This window comes from Homalodisca vitripennis, chromosome 2 (genome assembly GCF_021130785.1).
Source record: "Homalodisca vitripennis isolate AUS2020 chromosome 2, UT_GWSS_2.1, whole genome shotgun sequence".
In the NCBI taxonomy this organism is placed as follows: domain Eukaryota; kingdom Metazoa; phylum Arthropoda; class Insecta; order Hemiptera; family Cicadellidae; genus Homalodisca; species Homalodisca vitripennis.
In genome coordinates this window covers 175,213,463-175,231,606 of record NC_060208.1, presented here as the reverse complement: position 1 = coordinate 175,231,606, position 18,144 = coordinate 175,213,463, and the positions used below count along the sequence as shown (strand labels likewise).

The 18,144-nt window shown below is 30.8% G+C and overlaps 1 protein-coding gene across 1 annotated transcript in view; it reads left to right on the top strand.

Moving 5' to 3' along the window:
- LOC124355065 (protein VAC14 homolog) overlaps nt 1-16,102 on the top strand; it is a 30,385-nt gene extending 14,283 nt beyond the window's left edge. Inside the window, exons 8-15 of the mRNA XM_046805983.1 lie at nt 52-204; nt 1,310-1,445; nt 2,830-2,947; nt 3,914-4,088; nt 7,555-7,673; nt 8,377-8,456; nt 10,233-10,380; nt 12,804-16,102. Of these exons, the coding sequence (XP_046661939.1) occupies nt 52-204; nt 1,310-1,445; nt 2,830-2,947; nt 3,914-4,088; nt 7,555-7,673; nt 8,377-8,456; nt 10,233-10,380; nt 12,804-12,972 (1,098 nt within the window). The 3' untranslated portion in view covers nt 12,973-16,102. The remainder of the gene's footprint in view (nt 1-51; nt 205-1,309; nt 1,446-2,829; nt 2,948-3,913; nt 4,089-7,554; nt 7,674-8,376; nt 8,457-10,232; nt 10,381-12,803) is intronic.
- Nucleotides 16,103-18,144: the final 2,042 nt, after the last annotated feature.

The window sequence follows — 18,144 nt, the reverse complement described above, 5'->3', positions numbered from 1 at the left end:
TGTTATTCACTCAAGTTTAATTAAATAATGTTAAAATGTGGATGTTATTAGGCAGAAGGCGAGTCCAACCCTGAGATGGACTCTCAGCTTGACCTGCCATCTGTGGTGAAAGTGTTGACAACCCAGCTGATACACACCTCTGTACAGACCAAGGTGGCAGTGCTACGTTGGATATACCATCTGCACACTAAGTTACCAAACAGGGTAATGTATTCCAAAATTTCTTGTATTGTATTTAAAGTTTAAAGGTTTGTTACCTTAGTCAGTAGTCAGGGAGACATTTTTGTTGATAATGATTGCCTTAACAATTTGTTTTAATACATGTTATACTTAGATGATAACTTAGCCTACAGTTATAAAATAAATCAGTATTTTAGTATCAAGGTTTGGACTATTGTTCAGAACTTTGAAGAGAATCGGTTTTCCTTTTTTAAGTCCGTGACACTGTCTCTAGTAAATGTTAAGATTACTGTTATCTGGTAAAAAATACTGAATGGTATTGAATACCAGTAACTTTTAAGACAGGATTCACCAAGGTTAGATTTCATATAAAGCTGGTATTTTTAAAAATTTGGCTGTTAGTTGTTAAGTTAGAACAATAAAAATTGTTATTGGTTATTAACAAAGCTGGTTGTCAAAAAATATGAGTGTTTTAGCTATCCATGTTTTATTGATAATTTTGTTTTCCAAATTAATTTAGTTTTTGAAAGATATGGCATTGATTTCTTATAATGTACTTTTCTTATAAAGAAATAGATTTGGATAGAATACAGTAGATAGTGAAGTTGTAAGGAGAATCAGTAAAGAACTCGCGCTAAAAAGAATAGAGATGGAATGGCTGAAGTGGTTTAGGCATGTAAAAAAGAAGGAAACATAGGTTGCCAGAAAATGCGTTAGACTAGAATAGAAGAAAAGAGATAAAGGAATTATTAGAACAGGTATATTGAATAAAGGAAAGTGTGAAAAGAAGGCAAGACTAATTGAGGTGCTACAACAGAGGATATGAAAAGACAGAAGTTGGTAAGGAATTTGTACCATACTAATCTGGCTGGAAACTGAGAAGTTTGATGATTAAGTTGTAAATCTCATTAATTAATTATCCAGATTTAGTTGACTACTGTTTTATTTACTCCAAAATCATCATTAAAATGACTTTATTAATTTGTGATATGTTAAAATGATCGTAATGAATTGGATATTGAGTTTGTTAAGTATCAACTGTATTTAGTATGTAGAAATTTGATATATAAGAATATGAAATATTTGTAACTCTCGAGGTAACTACTTATTATTAACTGTTGACCACTAGATGATGTGCCATGTCGAAGATCTATTCCCCATCCTATTGAAGGTTCTGAGTGATTCTTCTGATGAAGTAGTTCAGAATGATCTGGAAGTGCTGGCGGAGATCATGTCTCGACATCCTACAGACAACAGACTAGCAGGTAATTAAGAGCCTGCTGTAGTTTAATGACCTTGTGTTTTCTCACATAAGAATAATGTTAAACTTCAAACACTTATATGCCCTAAATTTTTTTGTAGAATTTTTGGATGACGTCTCATTATAAAGATATGGTGAATGCGCATTCAAATGCCTTTATATCTTTTCTTTTAAAGTTTATAATTAATGAGTATGATGAAGTTTAAAAAGTTTGAAATATTTTCCTTAATAACCAATAAAAATATTTAAAAACTAAAAAGCGTTTGGGAGGTATTGGAGAAATTACAGTTAAAATGCTCTTTTTTGGAAATAGATAAATTATTGCGGCCTTCTAGGTGGCAAGGACTTTCCTGTTTTTCTTGAACAATAAAAGTTTTCTTGAAATTCTTCTTGAACAATGACAAACATACAAAAGACTAACATATGAACCTTCAATTCCATAAACTGAGCAAGTTTGTAGGTTCTTGATTGCAGAGTGGTTTTCCTCAACCAATATGAGAGGAATGTTAACACTTTAAAGGCTACAGTGTTCAAAATTGTTTGCAATCCCAGATTGTACCAATAGTCTCAGATAGCAACATTTTAAATTATATTTAATTTCTTCATGCCATTGTTGTTCCTTCATTAACATATTGATTGATGAAATAGAAGTACTTAACGAAGGGACAATCCTCTCAAAATCACTTAACCTTTTTTCAAAAGCTGGTTGGTTTATACATTACCTTCAATATTTATAGAATGCTAGCTTCTAAAATTGTTAGAAAGCCTATTCCCCAATAGCATTTTGAGATAAGTTTTGAGATTACTAGCTTAGATTTGTAACAGTATGAGAAAATATGTCATCCAATTCTAAAATCTGTTGCCACTTGAAACACTCTTATTGTGCACTCTAGCTAGCAGAAAACACAGAAATAATAATTGTAAATTATTTGAAGAAAGTATAAAATGTGTTACATTGAATACATTCTGACAATAAAAAAGTGTTAAATTTTAAAATTTAATTCATCAACAGGTAATTACTGGTAGTAACTAAAAATAGTCATCTGATTGATTACAAATAAAAAAAAGGTCTAGGTGGTAATGCTAATTGCCACATACATTGCTGTTATCATACAAACATTCTACTCCACAATTCTCATGGATGCTTGGTTTATTGTCTTGTAAAGTCAAAGACACTAGGATTAATTGAAGGAGATAAGTAATTGGCAAAAATCAAAAGGATTTTTTTGCCTCCAGGTACTTTAACCTGTACCATAACCCCCTCTCCTTCAAGCGCTGTACATAATTAGAAAATGTTTTCCAAACAATGACAGATTTTGTTTCATTATAAAAAATGCAATCAAAACGGCAATACAAATAATTTAGATTTGTGTATTTCTCTGGTGCAGAGAATCAGTCTGAGAGCACACTGATGAATCCCTACTTCACCAAGTTCATCACAAGTCTCCTAAAACAGTTCAGTTGTGACAAACATCTGCTGGAGGATCGGGGCTCTTTCATCATCAGGTACATCTGTTACTTTGATTCTAGAGAGTTACATCAGCAAAAGCTTGCACACTTTTTGTCTTTAACTATTCAATAGTGAATAGTAAAATATTCATGAAACTCTTAAAAAATTGTTTCTACTTGAAAACCTCTTAAATTAAAGGCTTGTGAAAGAGGTGATTCAATAGTCAGTCTTGATCCGAGAACTTTCTGGAGTTCGGTTCATGGTCCATGTTGTTTTAATACCGTATTTCTTCAGTTATGTTTTTTCTTGGTGTTTTACATTGATTTTATTACGATGTTGTACTCATCTCTGGAGATCAACTTGGCAAAATAGTCTTTTGTAAATAATTAATGAAAATATAACTAGCATTAGAAAAACTATGAACCATTCAGATTTTAACAGCTTAATTTAACCATTCAACCTGTTTATTTTCTGTGGTAGGTTACTTGCAGTCATAACAATATTCTAGCGGTGCAAGAATTGTTCTTTTATATAAAACAAAAATTGGCATTTTTGCAAAAACCGCCAACGTCCATCTAGTGCAGACCCTCGTACTGTACTGACTGTTTATTGTAACAAAAGCTTCAAAATTTATAGAATGAATGTAGGAGAGTTGCTCAATCAAATTAAGGACTCTTTGATTTCTTTGTTGGGTAATCTGTGGCTGTGCAGTAGAACAAGAAGTACAGTTCATTTTTGTTTATGCTCATTTTCAGTGGTATGTTGTGTTTACATGCTGAGTTTTATCTATTCCTTCTAATGAATGTTTAGTTTTACATCTAGAATACAAGTAAACGAGTACTTAATAAGCTTCTTGTTAGTGAAAATACTTTACTAAACAATCTTATTTGGCAGTTTTTGTTTAGTACACTAAAAAGTAGTTGATGGTAAGGATTAAAGTAAAAACAGTCAGATTTTATTATTCTTTTAGTGAACTGTAATAAAAAATAAATAAAATACACTAATATTTTATTTCTGTTTAGACAGTTGTGTGTACTGCTGAACTCGAAGGACATTTACTTGACGCTTGCTCAGATCTTGTTGGTTGAGGAGAACCTCAAGTTTGCAAGCATCATGGTTGAAACACTCAACACCATTCTGCTCACATCTTCAGAGCTCTTTGAGCTGCGGTCACAGCTCAAGGAACTTAAAAATGAGGTAATTCTTGTTGCTGGTGTCTTTGTTTGAATATACAGTAATTATTTTATTTGTAAGTTTATCCTCTTGTTTGATTACATTTTAATTACTTGGCAGATGTGGTCTATATTATTTTGGTATATCTCATATATATTTTGCAAGAGTTTGTGTACCAATTGATACACTCTTGTTGGCCACTACAAATTGGCGAGTTATTAAGAGAGGTACTAATGCTGTGAAATATATATCCTAGAGTAAGGAAAGAAAGTAATAGAAACATGAATGAACCATAGTCTTCTATTCTATGGCTGACATCAATCCGTATGTCAAATATAATGTCAATGCTTATATATAAAAACAAAACTAATATTAATATGAGCAACAATTACTGTTCTTGTTTTTTCTACTTGTCATGTAGGATAAGTAAGATGGTCGACAACAGGACATAAGCAAATATTAATTTTCCTCAACAGTTTATTGAAATCAAGTATGAAAATTGTCCTTCTATGTAAAGGGTGGAATAAGGCTGAAAGCAGACATAAACAAACATTCTCAAACATACCAGAATAAGGCTGAAAGCAGACAAACAAACATTCTCAAACATACCAGAATAAGGCTGAAAGCAGACAAACAAACATTCTCAAACATACCAGAATAAGGCTGAAAGCAGACATTATCAAACATTCTCAAACATACCAGAATGCTGTTACATATCTTGCTCACTCAATCCAGTATGAAAGATATCCTTGTATGCAAAGGGTGGAATAAGGCTGAAAACAGACATTCTCAAACATACCAGAATGCTGTTGCAGATCTTGCTCACTCAATCCAGTATGAAAAATATCCTTGTATGCAAAGGGTGGAATAAGGCTGAAAACAGACATTCTCAAACATACCAGAATGCTGTTGCAGATCTTGCTCACTCAATCCAGTATGAAAAATATCCTTGTATGCAAAGGGTGGGATAAGGCTGGTAACAGACATTATCAAACATTCTCAAACATACCAGAATGCTGTTGCAGATCTTGCCCCACTCAATCAAGTATGAAAAATATCCTTGTATGCAAAGGGTGGGATAAGGCTGGTAACAGACATTATCAAACATTCTCAAACATACCAGAATGCTGTTGCAGATCTTGCTCACTCAATCAAGTATGAAAAATATCCTTGTATGCAAAGGGTGGGATAAGGCTGGTAACAGACATTATCAAACATTCTCAAACATACCAGAATGCTGTTGCAGATCTTGCCCCACTCAATCAAGTATGAAAAATATCCTTGTATGCAAAGGGTGGGATAAGGCTGGTAACAGACATTATCAAACATTCTCAAACATACCAGAATGCTGTTGCAGATCTTGCCCCACTCAATAAAGTATGAAAAATATCCTTGTATGCAAAGGGTGGGATAAGGCTGGTAACAGACATTATCAAACATTCTCAAACATACCAGAATGCTGTTGCAGATCTTGCTCACTCAATCCAGTATGAAAAATATCCTTGTGTGCAAAGGGTGGGATAAGGCTGGTAACAGACATTATCAAACATTCTCAAACATACCAGAATGCTGTTGCAGATCTTGCCCCACTCAATAAAGTATGAAAAATATCCTTGTATGCAAAGGGTGGGATAAGGCTGGTAACAGACATTATCAAACATTCTCAAACATACCAGAATGCTGTTGCAGATCTTGCTCCACTCAATCAAGTATGAAAAATATCCTTGTATGTAAAGGGTGGGATAAGGCTGGTAACAGACATTATCAAACATTCTCAAACATACCAAAATTCTGTTGCAGGTCTTGCCATACCAAATAAAATTTCATGTTCTATACTTCTCATTCACTACTAGAGCAGCCTGCACTAAAATAGTCTGATGACATTTAAGGTGACGTTGCTATGTCACTGTTGAGTACCACTTGTTTTCGCTATGATGAGGCTATAGTAATACTGTTTTGCTTGGTTTAAATGTTATCTGCAAAACGGTGAAGGAAATCAGATGTTTATATTTATTTACAGTAACAACTGGTCATGTTTGTCTATTGAAACAGATGTTAAGATGGATCAGTAAGTTTTGTATGGGCTGTTGTAGTAATGTTATGTAACATTACCTTTTCATTGTTCAGAGTTCAACACAAAAGTTAATTTAATCTTACTCACTTATAATCAAACTGTTTATTAATAAAATAGGCATACTTGAGAAAAGAAAACTAAATTCCAAACTAACAAACTTCCTACACAAAGAACAATCATTAAAGTAAAGAAGCATGTCAGGTACTGTTAAAGTCTGGTTATGCTGTTTGTTTTGTTCCTCTAAGCTAGCAGTTTCAGGAGAAGGAAAGTATTATTTTTACATAATGGTGTAAGAACAAATACATCTGTCTGATGGACATTAGTTATAGGGACATAGTGGCGTAAGTACAGATACATCAGTATGTCTCTTGTAATAGTAAAACAACGTAAGTTATGACCAATTTAATAGTTAAAAATTCCCAAAACGGTTACAGATCCAGATACGACAGTTTATTTATTGAAAAGAGTCTGCAAAAATCATTGGGAATAGAGTCCTAACTCAAAATTGACAATTTTTCATTTACAAAACTATGTCTCTTGTACGACGATTAGTGCAGTATTGAATTAACCCTCCGGTATTCATTGTACAACTGCTCATGCAAACAGTTCAGCCTATTTTATAAGATTTGCAAAATTATTTTTAAAATTTGTTGAAAATACTATATTAGAAATGAAATAGACATTTTGTACGTAATTGTATTCATAACATTCCTTAAAGTTCAAATATGATATTAAAAATTACTAACCATATAATTTAAATTTATTTGCTAGACGAAATATGTAAAAAATTTAAGCGTTATTTTTCAATTGGAGGTTCTAAAATTATTAAATCAAAATCAAAACTACATACTGCAAAAAATTATGAAATAGCCATTTTTTGAAATGTTTCTTAAACAGTATTCATTTACTTTATAATAAGTTATATGGGCAAAAATAAACTAATGCAGTAAGCAGAAAATGCCTCTAAGGCAGAAGTGCTTCTGTTGATTGAGCAGTTCTATTTGGTTGCCACAGTTGTTATTTAATATAACTTGGTTCCTGAAAGAGTAGACAGTTTCTACTTGTACCGAATATATGGCATTCAGTGAAGTATGGACACAGGCTTCACTGGCTATTTACAACAATGTCGAGTTGCTGATGAGCCTGTAATATACCTTTCTTAGCATGAATGTTGGTGAGGCACCATCAATGAACTGTGAGAGGATTATTAATAAAGTATAGAACTTGTACACTATCAAGGAGCTAGAAGCGTTTAGATCCAATGAATTAACAAAATTACCATTTCCGAAACTTATTTCCTTTCTGACCCAAAATTGATCATTTCAAATTGCTGTTTATAAAATAACGGCATGTGATTACTGTAGTTTGTTTCTAATTTGCTATTAGCATGAATTGAACCGTCTTTTACACTTGCAGGAGAGCAGATATCTGTTCCTGAGTCTGTACAAGTGCTGGTGTCACAACCCCGTGGCCACTATAGCCCTCTGCCTCCTTACCCAGAACTACTCCCATGTCTGCGAACTCATCAGAATATTGTATCCTTTCATCCTAGTTGTATCATAGGAGTCGATTGCTGACTGTGATAATTCTAGGTATCCTAAATCAAAAGTTTAGGTCTTTTTAGGATAAGTAGCAGAGAAAAGGTATAGATATAAATTTGGCAAATAGATGAGTGGAAACTATGCCATTATAGAGAATATTTAGGCATTGTACTAATAATTTTGAATAAAGTATAAAGTCGTCATAATTACATGCTTAACCAGTTTAGTAAAAACCAAAGTATTTTTCAAAATAAGTCCCAAATGTTTCTCAAAGTTTAAAATACATATTTCAACTGAAAATTTAAAATATAAAATCCCACGACCATTGATAAAATAATCTACTTATACCAAAACTTACTCTTATATAAGTCAACCTAATATTATACATATGAAAATATTATTCTGTTATCTATCAAAATTTAAAAATACTGTAATATTTTGTCAGAATGTTTTGTAATGTGCTATGAACTTTATAAAAAAGTGCTATGTACTAATAATGTTTTTTCATTTTCATCTTATTAGTCCTTCATTAACAACATTAAAAAAATATGTTGTCAATCGATAAAACTGTTAATGCTTTTGATTAAAATCATTATAAACTGTAGAAAGTAAGATATTGTTATTGTTCATAGATATGTCTAAGAAAAAGATTGTTACCAATAAATTGTTGCACTAACTTTTCTCAACAATTGCCCAGTGGAAACCTTGAGATAACAGTGGATTTACTGAAGGAAGTAGATCGGTTGATTCAGCTCATCGAGTCACCTATATTTACTTGTGAGTTGATTTAATTACTGTGTATTTTATTGAACTGTAGTGAATTCAATATACCAATATATCTGTTTTGATAAAAATATAACTATTAAATAAAACTAAATTTTTTCTCTCTTCAATATACTTGTTTATTAACAGCAAGGACTTGAAAAACTATAAAGTAGTAGGTGCGTTTACTCAAATCATACAAAAAACAGGAAATAGCAATAATGCATTCAGTATTTAGCTGTTTATATGTTTTAAATTTTAATTTAAGTAAAAAAAAATACACAGCAATCATTAAAATATTTCATTGAGTATTTAGCTTTTTATATGTTTTGCTTAATTTATAATTTAAATGTTAAAATTAATATGCAGCAATAATTTACATCTTTTGTGGAAAACATAGGTTATTTCCTCTTTAACCATTGATTGTATTCTTCTAACCTAAACCTTGTATTCTGTCATAAACAAATTATAAATTTAACGTAAGTGGAAAGTGAACCTTTTCACTGTTGGATTTTTGTTTATTTTTCTAGTGTTTTGGGAGTAACAAATATTTCTAACAAAATCTTGTTATTATAAAGTTTGTTAAATTCGTAACTGCAGCAAAATAAAAGGTGGGCAAGAAGAAAGAGGAGGTGGTTTAGTGGGTATCTGATCTTTGTAATGTAGAAAAACTCCCTGTAGATGAAGTTGATATGTTTACATTTCCTGGATTTGTCTGTACGCCGACTTCTCTACCTCAGACTAAAAAAAGTTTTGATTAATAGCCAGATAATAAAGTATATTAAGACCATGTAACGTTACAGGTTTTGGCCAGGGCCACCAGTGGCCTAGGATCAAGGGCTATTATCTAATGTCAACTAATAATTCATTAATATCCTAGTAATCAGAAAAAGTAAGGGCTTTAACATTAGCTTTAAATATTAGTCTTATTATTTTGAACACACAAACAACACCTCATAATTGTCACTTATGCTGGGTGAGACATGACTACTAATTATGATAGTGGCCATTTAAATGAAAACAACATGAATACATGAGTAAGTCACAGTAAGTCACAGAATACAGTACATGAAAATACTCTGTTGTTGTTATCCTTCTTTATTGCTATATATTCAGATATTTCCTAGTAATGTAATTTGTATTTGTTGTGCTAGAAAAACAACAAATAACAACAATAAAATATGACTTTTTAAATACTGTGCCAACTTAATCAAGTCACTGACTTTATTGTCTTCTTTCTGTTCTACTGAAAAAATCGTTACTGAGTTAAATCTGAACGGATTAAAGCAATACAAGTTTTATAATTGGAATTGAAAGATTTACCAGAAGAAAGCTGAAGTTAACCAAGCAAATTAAGTGTAGACTGTTGTCTAAATGCCTGTTGGACTAAATGCCCAAGATCAAAAAATGGTTTCAAGTTAAAAGTTACATTTGAGGGAAATTTTTCAATCTTTCTATTTCTTCTGTATACTGTGCACAATAAACCATTTAGGGTGTTGTTTGGATTTTTTCAATGAAATCCATTGATCATTTTTATATATCACACATCATTTGGCTGAGCGTTAGCGAAGCATTACGACCCATACGATTCTCGAGAACGGATACAGCTTTAAACACGGAACTTGGGAAACCTCATCTCTGAATTCAATATAACCTAATTCCTCTTCCCCGAATTTGGTCAACACCCATATTAGGGGTCTGAGGGCGTAGCCCCCAGGGAGCTGAAGGCGAGTTCATACAATACTACCAGAAGTTTTTCTTTCCTTGTATAACAAATCTTGTTGTGTTCAGACCTGAGACTAGAGCTATTGGACACACCCCACAATGAACATCTGGTGAGGGCTCTGTACGGTCTGCTCATGTTGTTACCTCAGGCAGAAGCTTTCCACACCCTGCGACACAGACTCGACTGCATCCCCCGACTGCAGATGTACCACAAGTGAGTACAATTGATCAGTATCACTTACAGTAAACATTTTAGAACGCGTCCGATTTAAATATTTTTTACTTGATGTTCTATGTTTTTAATGACTTTTAAGGGTATAAAGTTTGAAACAATGCCAAAATTTAGTAAATGTCATGAAATTTTTGGATTAGTTATAAATTACACAAATAAAAACATATGTCACACCATGTGTTGCTTGTTACTTACAACAAAAATGAGTTTTACACATACGTGTAAAAATAATGCAAAAAATAAAAACTATGACCTTAAGTTTAGATTCTAAAATATAAAATATATTTACAGCCACAGTAACAGTAACATAATATGCATAATGTTTTACTTATTTTTCCATTAAAACCTCAAAGCGTGGTACAAAAAAAATTCTCATACTACATGGCATCACAGCTGATCAAATAGGAAATTAAAAATTGAATACCAGTAAGCTGTAAAGTAAGTATCTGAGAGTTATTATGCAAAATTTTAGTGAAATCAGAGTTACGTTCGAATAAGTAGTAAAATATGAGTCAGTACCAATTGGTACAGATTGTATTTTAGAAGAAGTACAGAATGAGTACCAACAGTACTGGCTGGCAGCTCTAGGGTTGAAACGACTTCTTTAGTTGTATTGGTTTTCTTTCTCATAATTTCATAGAACATGAGATGTCATATATTGTTGGCTTCGGATGTTTTAAATGAAATTTAAATGGTATTATTGATATTTTATGCTAATAACATGAAAGTATTATTTTATTTCGATAATAGTACTTAAAGTTTAATTGGCTTTTAGTGATTCTATACCTAATCATCTACAAAATCACCAGACACCAAGACAGAATGAATCTAGTTTTCTGCGGAGAAGGCTTATTAGGTAAGGTAAGCGAAGTATGTGTGAAATGCCTTAAAGCTTTGTAAAATCGGCATCATAAAAATGAAAATGTCCTGATGATTGCAAGTATTTTGCTTGGAAAAGGTGTGAGTTGTGATTCAAGTATTTTTTAGGTAGGTCATGGTGGTTGGGTATAGATCAATTGTATATACAAAGATTTTTATTAATAATATTTATGTATAAAGATATTTTAATATCTTCATAATTGAAAGGTTTTTGAAGTTATAGTTTGTATATTATTGTTACACTGGCCTGAAAAGTCTATTTCAGTAAAAAAGTGACTACTATTGACCATTGTAACTATTTCCAATCTAATATATTCCTATAATGGTTTTCTGTTGAGTGTATAATTCACATGGCTGTCAAATTTCACCTTTATTGGACAGCAGGAAATTGAAAAACAAAATATGGTTGGCTAATCTATTTCAGCCCCTATGGGTGGTTGATCTTCATGAAAATTTTGTGTTTGTTTGTTTAAGAGCTTAGGTTACGTGTATTTCAAATTTCAAGGTTTTAGGCCATCGTTAAGATGAAAAACAAAAGTATGGTTTTTGTAGGGATTGTAACCATTTTAAATTTCTTATTAGTTCTTGATTTTCATGAAAGTGCTTTTGTTTTCCTTTTTAAGTCATGTTGCGTGCATGTGAATGTGTGTGTGTGCGCGCACGTGTGTGTGTCAAGTTTTATCTTTCTAGGAAAAGGAGATGATGTAAAGCCAAATATAGGTTTTTTTTTAATATATTCAAAATATAGTTCTGGGAGTTACAATTATTTTACTATTACTGTATCATACAAAATGTGTATAAGAAATAATATAGCTTTTTCTTTTAACTTTTTAAAAAAAATGAGAACTTCCCAGTTTTTTGATTTCAAAAATATTTCTGGAGATTCAGACCTATTAAAAGTTATCCATACTTACTAAAAATTTAATGTTGAATACAATGGTAGTAATAAAGTTCGAGAAATGTGTAGAAATTTCATATTAATTTTACAATTTTGGCCAAATGCTCATTGTTGTTATTAAAAAAATGAAAATAATTTTTCTCTGGGTGTGTGTGGATATTAAAAACTTTTAATTTCACTATTTGATTCACATTTATGTCGTATTATCACCCTCCAAACTTTAACACTAGGTCATGGCCACCCTGTATATATGATGTGACATAAACTAATAGCAGTTGAGTATGGTTACCATATGCAAGACTACTGGACTACTTTATAAGTCCAAGTAGCTCATGGCCATATTAATAGAACTATTTTGTATATTCAAAAGTTGATCCTAATTTTCCATTCCTAGTTTGATCTTGTTTACAGTAATCTTGTTCTGATAATATTGGAATTAAGTCCCTATAACAGATTTTTTTAAGGTGTTACATTTTTCTTATTTTATTAATATTGTTATAAAACTAACTAAAACTCTACATGAACCAATTAAATTCAAATGAAAATTTAAATGTAATTTCTCACAATTTTATATATTTTTTATTTTTTAAAGTTGAGATCAATAAACCGATTCTGATTGGTGTTTCAGACAAGAAAACAAGCCAAAAGACACCAAGAAGGAAGTGAACAACTGTCCGATTGATTTCAGCCAACTTGTAGAACATTTTGTGCAAGTGCAAGAGAAACATAAACAGCACAAAATCGCGGCTAGGACTGCGACTTTGTTAGAAAAGGGTGTGAAAAATATAGAAACATAGTTAATAAGTGCCTTGTCAATATAGCAGAGTCAAACTAGTTTATTTCTATTTTGTTTAAATACGTAAATAACCACTGCTAAGAGATATGCTTTAATTAATTGGTATTATTATCTTAAATGTGATTTTAGTTATTGTAGTAATATTGTTATTATTATATTGTACATTTATTCAGTTTTATTAGGTATTTTTGTACAAATAACAGGGTAACTCTCAACTATGAGTTATTTTCAATAATTTGCACTTGCCTTAATTATGGTATTTACTATTTTTTGTTGCACTTCGGTTTGATATATGTGGTTCTAATTACTAAAATCAAAGCATTTAATTGTACTTATCTGTCAGATATAAAACTTAAGTTAAGGAATTATTAAATGATTTTCTTGTACATTGTATGTACTACCATTATATTTATGTTTTATAGTCAAATTGTATTTCTTGCATGATTACAGTTATAGAGGGAATTTTTTAGAGGTATAAAACTTTAAAATGGAATAAAACAAAAAAATGATTTAAAAAAAATTTATTTGAAATTTATACTTTTCGAAAGATAATCTTCTGGCATGATAAATTAAATAAAACTTCTGGTATATGACCGCCACGGCAGGCTCGGATATATTCTAATCTGGTGCGGTGAATGTGTCCTCCACCAGGTGGATGTAACAGTGTCTAAACATACACATGGGGATTATCAGCAGTTTTGTTTATTGACGTATCCATTCAACCAAAAGTGAACATTTTGCTTGAATGGTAAATTTTGCTTCATCGCTAAGCAAAATTTACTTATAAAATCGGGACCAACAGCAATCATGTTATGTATTCATTGTGTGGCTTCAATTCTTGCACAAGTTGGATTATGTAAGCACGAAAAACAAGATCTCTCCACAAAATATTCCATAAACTGGGTGGACACATATCCAATTCCTGTGTACAATGTTGGATAGACTGATTTGGTTCTACACTACGCTCTACATCAGCAATGACTTCTTCTGAATGCACTGTACGACATCTCTGTGGTTGTGTATTATCATTTAGAGTATATGTGGTGCAAAAACGTTCCATTGTAATTGAATTAATTACTTGATGAACGATTATGTTGACCGTAAAATGAATTTAGTGCGTGATACGTATTTCGAACAGAACCATGATTTTCAAAATAAATTTGCACAATGTGAAAGCGTTGTTCAGGCGTCAGTCTATTCATGTTGAAATGCCAAACCAAACTAAACATAAATCACTTGACAACTGACAAAATGGCCACCAGTTAAAAAAGTGTTGCCAATTTAAAGTTGTCAGAGTTTATATTTTTAAAGCAGTGTTCTTATTACCAAATTCCCAATGAGAAAGTGAACAACAGTAGTTGCCAACATAATAATACCAAAGCTCAAGAACATCAAGTGTGTACCGACCCCAGTATCTAGAACACATTTTGAGTGGTTCATCAAAGCTATGAGTATCTATGGATATTTCAAATGGTTTTCATTTATAATCGTGGATAATTCAAACTTTTCTTCCGGTTTATTATTTTGCTTATTATTTTATTGTATTAAAAGAAGGAACAAATTGGACTCTGTCTAAAGCGAAAAATATTACTCTTAACCTACACCAATTATATCCAGTCCAAATTTTCTTCAGTGCTTTAATGGTTAAAATTTATTTAAATAAATGTACAAGTGAGAATTTTAAATTTATATGATACATAATATTTGCGTAATTGTAAAGCGACACTTTTATTTCCCATTTTATTATAAATCAACAGTTTTTTAATGTGATACAAATTTTTGAAAGTAGATAAAGTTAACTGATTGTAAGAATTGTAAGCCCAGACTGTTAAATTAGAATTTTGGTAATTTTAAATACTTTAAATATAAAATTATTTCCAGATTCCAGATAAAATTTTATGGTCAGAACATAGTGAGGGCAGTGAACTGATTTTGAACTGGATCTCCTTTAGTAGTAGTCCGAATTTATAACTCAAGGTTTCTCGTGCATACTGTTTTACTCTCCACAGTAAGACCAAATATTTCAAGAACTTAATTGTGCTAACGGTGTAAACTAAAAACAATGCTAGCGAAACTGTGTCTTGCTAAATGTAAACTATAAAATTTAGATAATAGTTATGACAAAGGCCGGGTAAGTTTTAAGAACTAAAATTATCTATTTCATCTGTGAAATTATTGAAACTTTAGTTATGTACAAGTAGTGTGTAAATTCATATAAAATAGTTGTTATGTGATTTAAAAATGTATTGATATCTTGACAATTCAGTGACTTTGATTACATAATTTTTTGTTATTTGGACTGATCATTAACTGAGAAAACAAATTGTACTGACAACTAGTAACATATTATCAGTATTTCAATCTGTCGGGCTTGGTACTTTTTGTCACAACAAATTGCATTGTATTTATTCTGTGTACCAAAGTGTATATTCTCTGAATTTAGCATTTCTGAAATACTACTTGTATGAGCATACAATCTTGTGTTTTATAAATGTGTTCCTTAATTGTACTTATAAGTATAAAATTACTATCAATATATTCTCAATAAATACCACTATTACCCTCTTCATTAAGTTACATTATTTAAGTGATTTAATTATAAAATACTTACTCAAACTAGTTTACATGTTCAATTGTGATAACCAATTAAGACTTTTGTAATTAGTTTTTGGATACCTAATATTGAATATTATACAAATAGAACATCTCGAAATTGTTATATAAACCATTACGTAATGGATACACAGGTTAGATACTGTAGAGTTATGTAGTATACTGTAAAAAAATAACTTTGTAAAACTGAAATGATTTAAACAATATTTGTAATTTTAAACAGTTTAAACTTCAAAATATTTTCAGATCATCATAAATAAGAAGTGATAATTATAATATAAAAAAATTAATGCAATATATTGTATTAGTTTGGAAAAATATGTTTCTTAAACAATAAGCCAAGTATTTTGTTCTTCGTCACAATTTTACAAAGGATTATTATCAGTGCTATCTCTGTTATTAAATCATTCCATAAATTATGTTGACTATGTATGAATTGCTGTAATATTATGTAAATAATTGTATGTAGTACGCATAACATATAATTTTTGTGAATAAATCAAAATATATAATATGCTCTCAGTGGGTTACATATTATTTTATCCCTGGTTTGGATATTTATTTTCTTACAATAACAAAAATAAACACAAACCTTCATTTAATGTGCAGCCTGAAAAAATATAAAATAGCAACTTTCCAATTCAATTCAATCCCATCCAATTTAATTTTATGTGTGTTACTCACTAACACATTAACCTTTTTAGTGCCAGGGGGTCCTATTACATGACCCGGTGAAAGTGCGTTGGAGTGCCGGAGATTGTATTACATGACCCACTATACTTGCATGAGAAGTGCTGGAGTCACGTAACGAGACTTTTTGAGCAATATTTTTAAAATATTTTAAACATCTATGATATTGGATGAAACCATGGAAACAGCTTTAAAAAGGTCCATTTTGGATTGTAGTTTGCTCTTGCACTATCTGTAGACAATGTGAAATGCTATTAACCCTAGAAGTGTGGAACCAGCATATTTTATGTCGGTTGTAATTTATGTGTGTTGTGCGGAACCAGCATATTGTATGTCGGTTCAGTTTTTCATTAAAAATAATTATTTATCTTCAAACAATCACCATGTTTTTGGTACCATTGAAATTGTGAGATTCCACTCTACAATTTCCATACAAACTTTTATTTTCTAACTTCAATATTACGGTCGTGGTGAAATGTTTTCTGAAGAAGTCGTCATTTGAGTTGAATTTCACGGGTGGCCGGGTCAAAGAAATACGTCATTTTAAACCAATCACAGCAAGTTACGTATTGCCTGCAAACAGTGCTGCTATATGTCAATAGACGCGGAATGAAATATTCTTTCTTCCAGTACAAACAGAAAGTCATTAGAACGAATAGTTGATTTACTATGAATATTCTAAAAAGGGACAATTCTAAAGTTTTAAACCAGCATATTTTATGCTGGTTAGTATGATAACATTCACACAGTTATTTATTGTCAATAAAGAAAATAAAAAAAAACAGTTGTAAAGTGAAAGAAACGATCTACCAGTACAATCTTTCAACGGTAAATTTAGTTCAGTAGGTTTCCGGCAGTGCGTAACGAAAGAGATGAATCACGGCATCGCATCAAGACCAACCCAACCCATCCCTGTCGGCCATTGTTGACCATTTTATTTCACCACGAGCTTATTTTTTTACCGATTTTCATAATTTAGGTCTCTATTTTTTCAGGTTGAAATACTCAACTGCATAAATGCATATGAAATGACAAAAACATTATAAAACAATGTTATTTTGAACTATAATATCTATTGTTTATATATTGTCAAAAATTTTACAATGCAAGGTTTTACAATATTTGACGCACAACAATTATTTTTTACTCAATTTCAAAAATTATTGAGTATATTTCTTTCAAACATTATGTGCTAACATAATATAACAAGTAAAAAAATTTAAAAAAGGTTTTCATATTTTTTTACATTGCAAACCATTATTTTTTATGAGTAAATTCTTCAACGTGCGACTGTTAACAAAAAATGTCATAACTCAGTTCCTTCCCAAAGTATTTGAACATATCTTATATTTTATTTTAGCTAAACAAACATACGTACTAAGGGTATATTCAAAAATTACATAAACATAAAGTATAAGTGAACATTTTTAGCTTATTTCTGAATTTTGTTACAAAATATTTTCATTTTTCAAAAGATTTTTTTTTTGTAAGCTTATAATAAAATAATAGTTTATTTTTTTGTTGTTTACTTTTAGTGTTTTCAAATAGCATGTATAATTTACAATAGAAAACTGTGTTTCATATAAATATATAGTCACATTTGGAGGTAACAAAAATGAAAAGCCCAAACTCTTGTACATTTTTGTAAATTTTCGCTTATGTAAAAAACAAATGGCAAAATTACAATTTTTGTTTAATAGAAATTTTTAATATATTTTCTAATTTGGCATAGAATTCTCTACATTTTATACATTTAACATTTTGACCTTACTGTAATATTTCAATACCTTACAGAGGTCCAAACTTGAAATTTTCATATCAAACTTTTTGCAATTTCTCATTATTTTCATGAAAATATATACTAAACCAA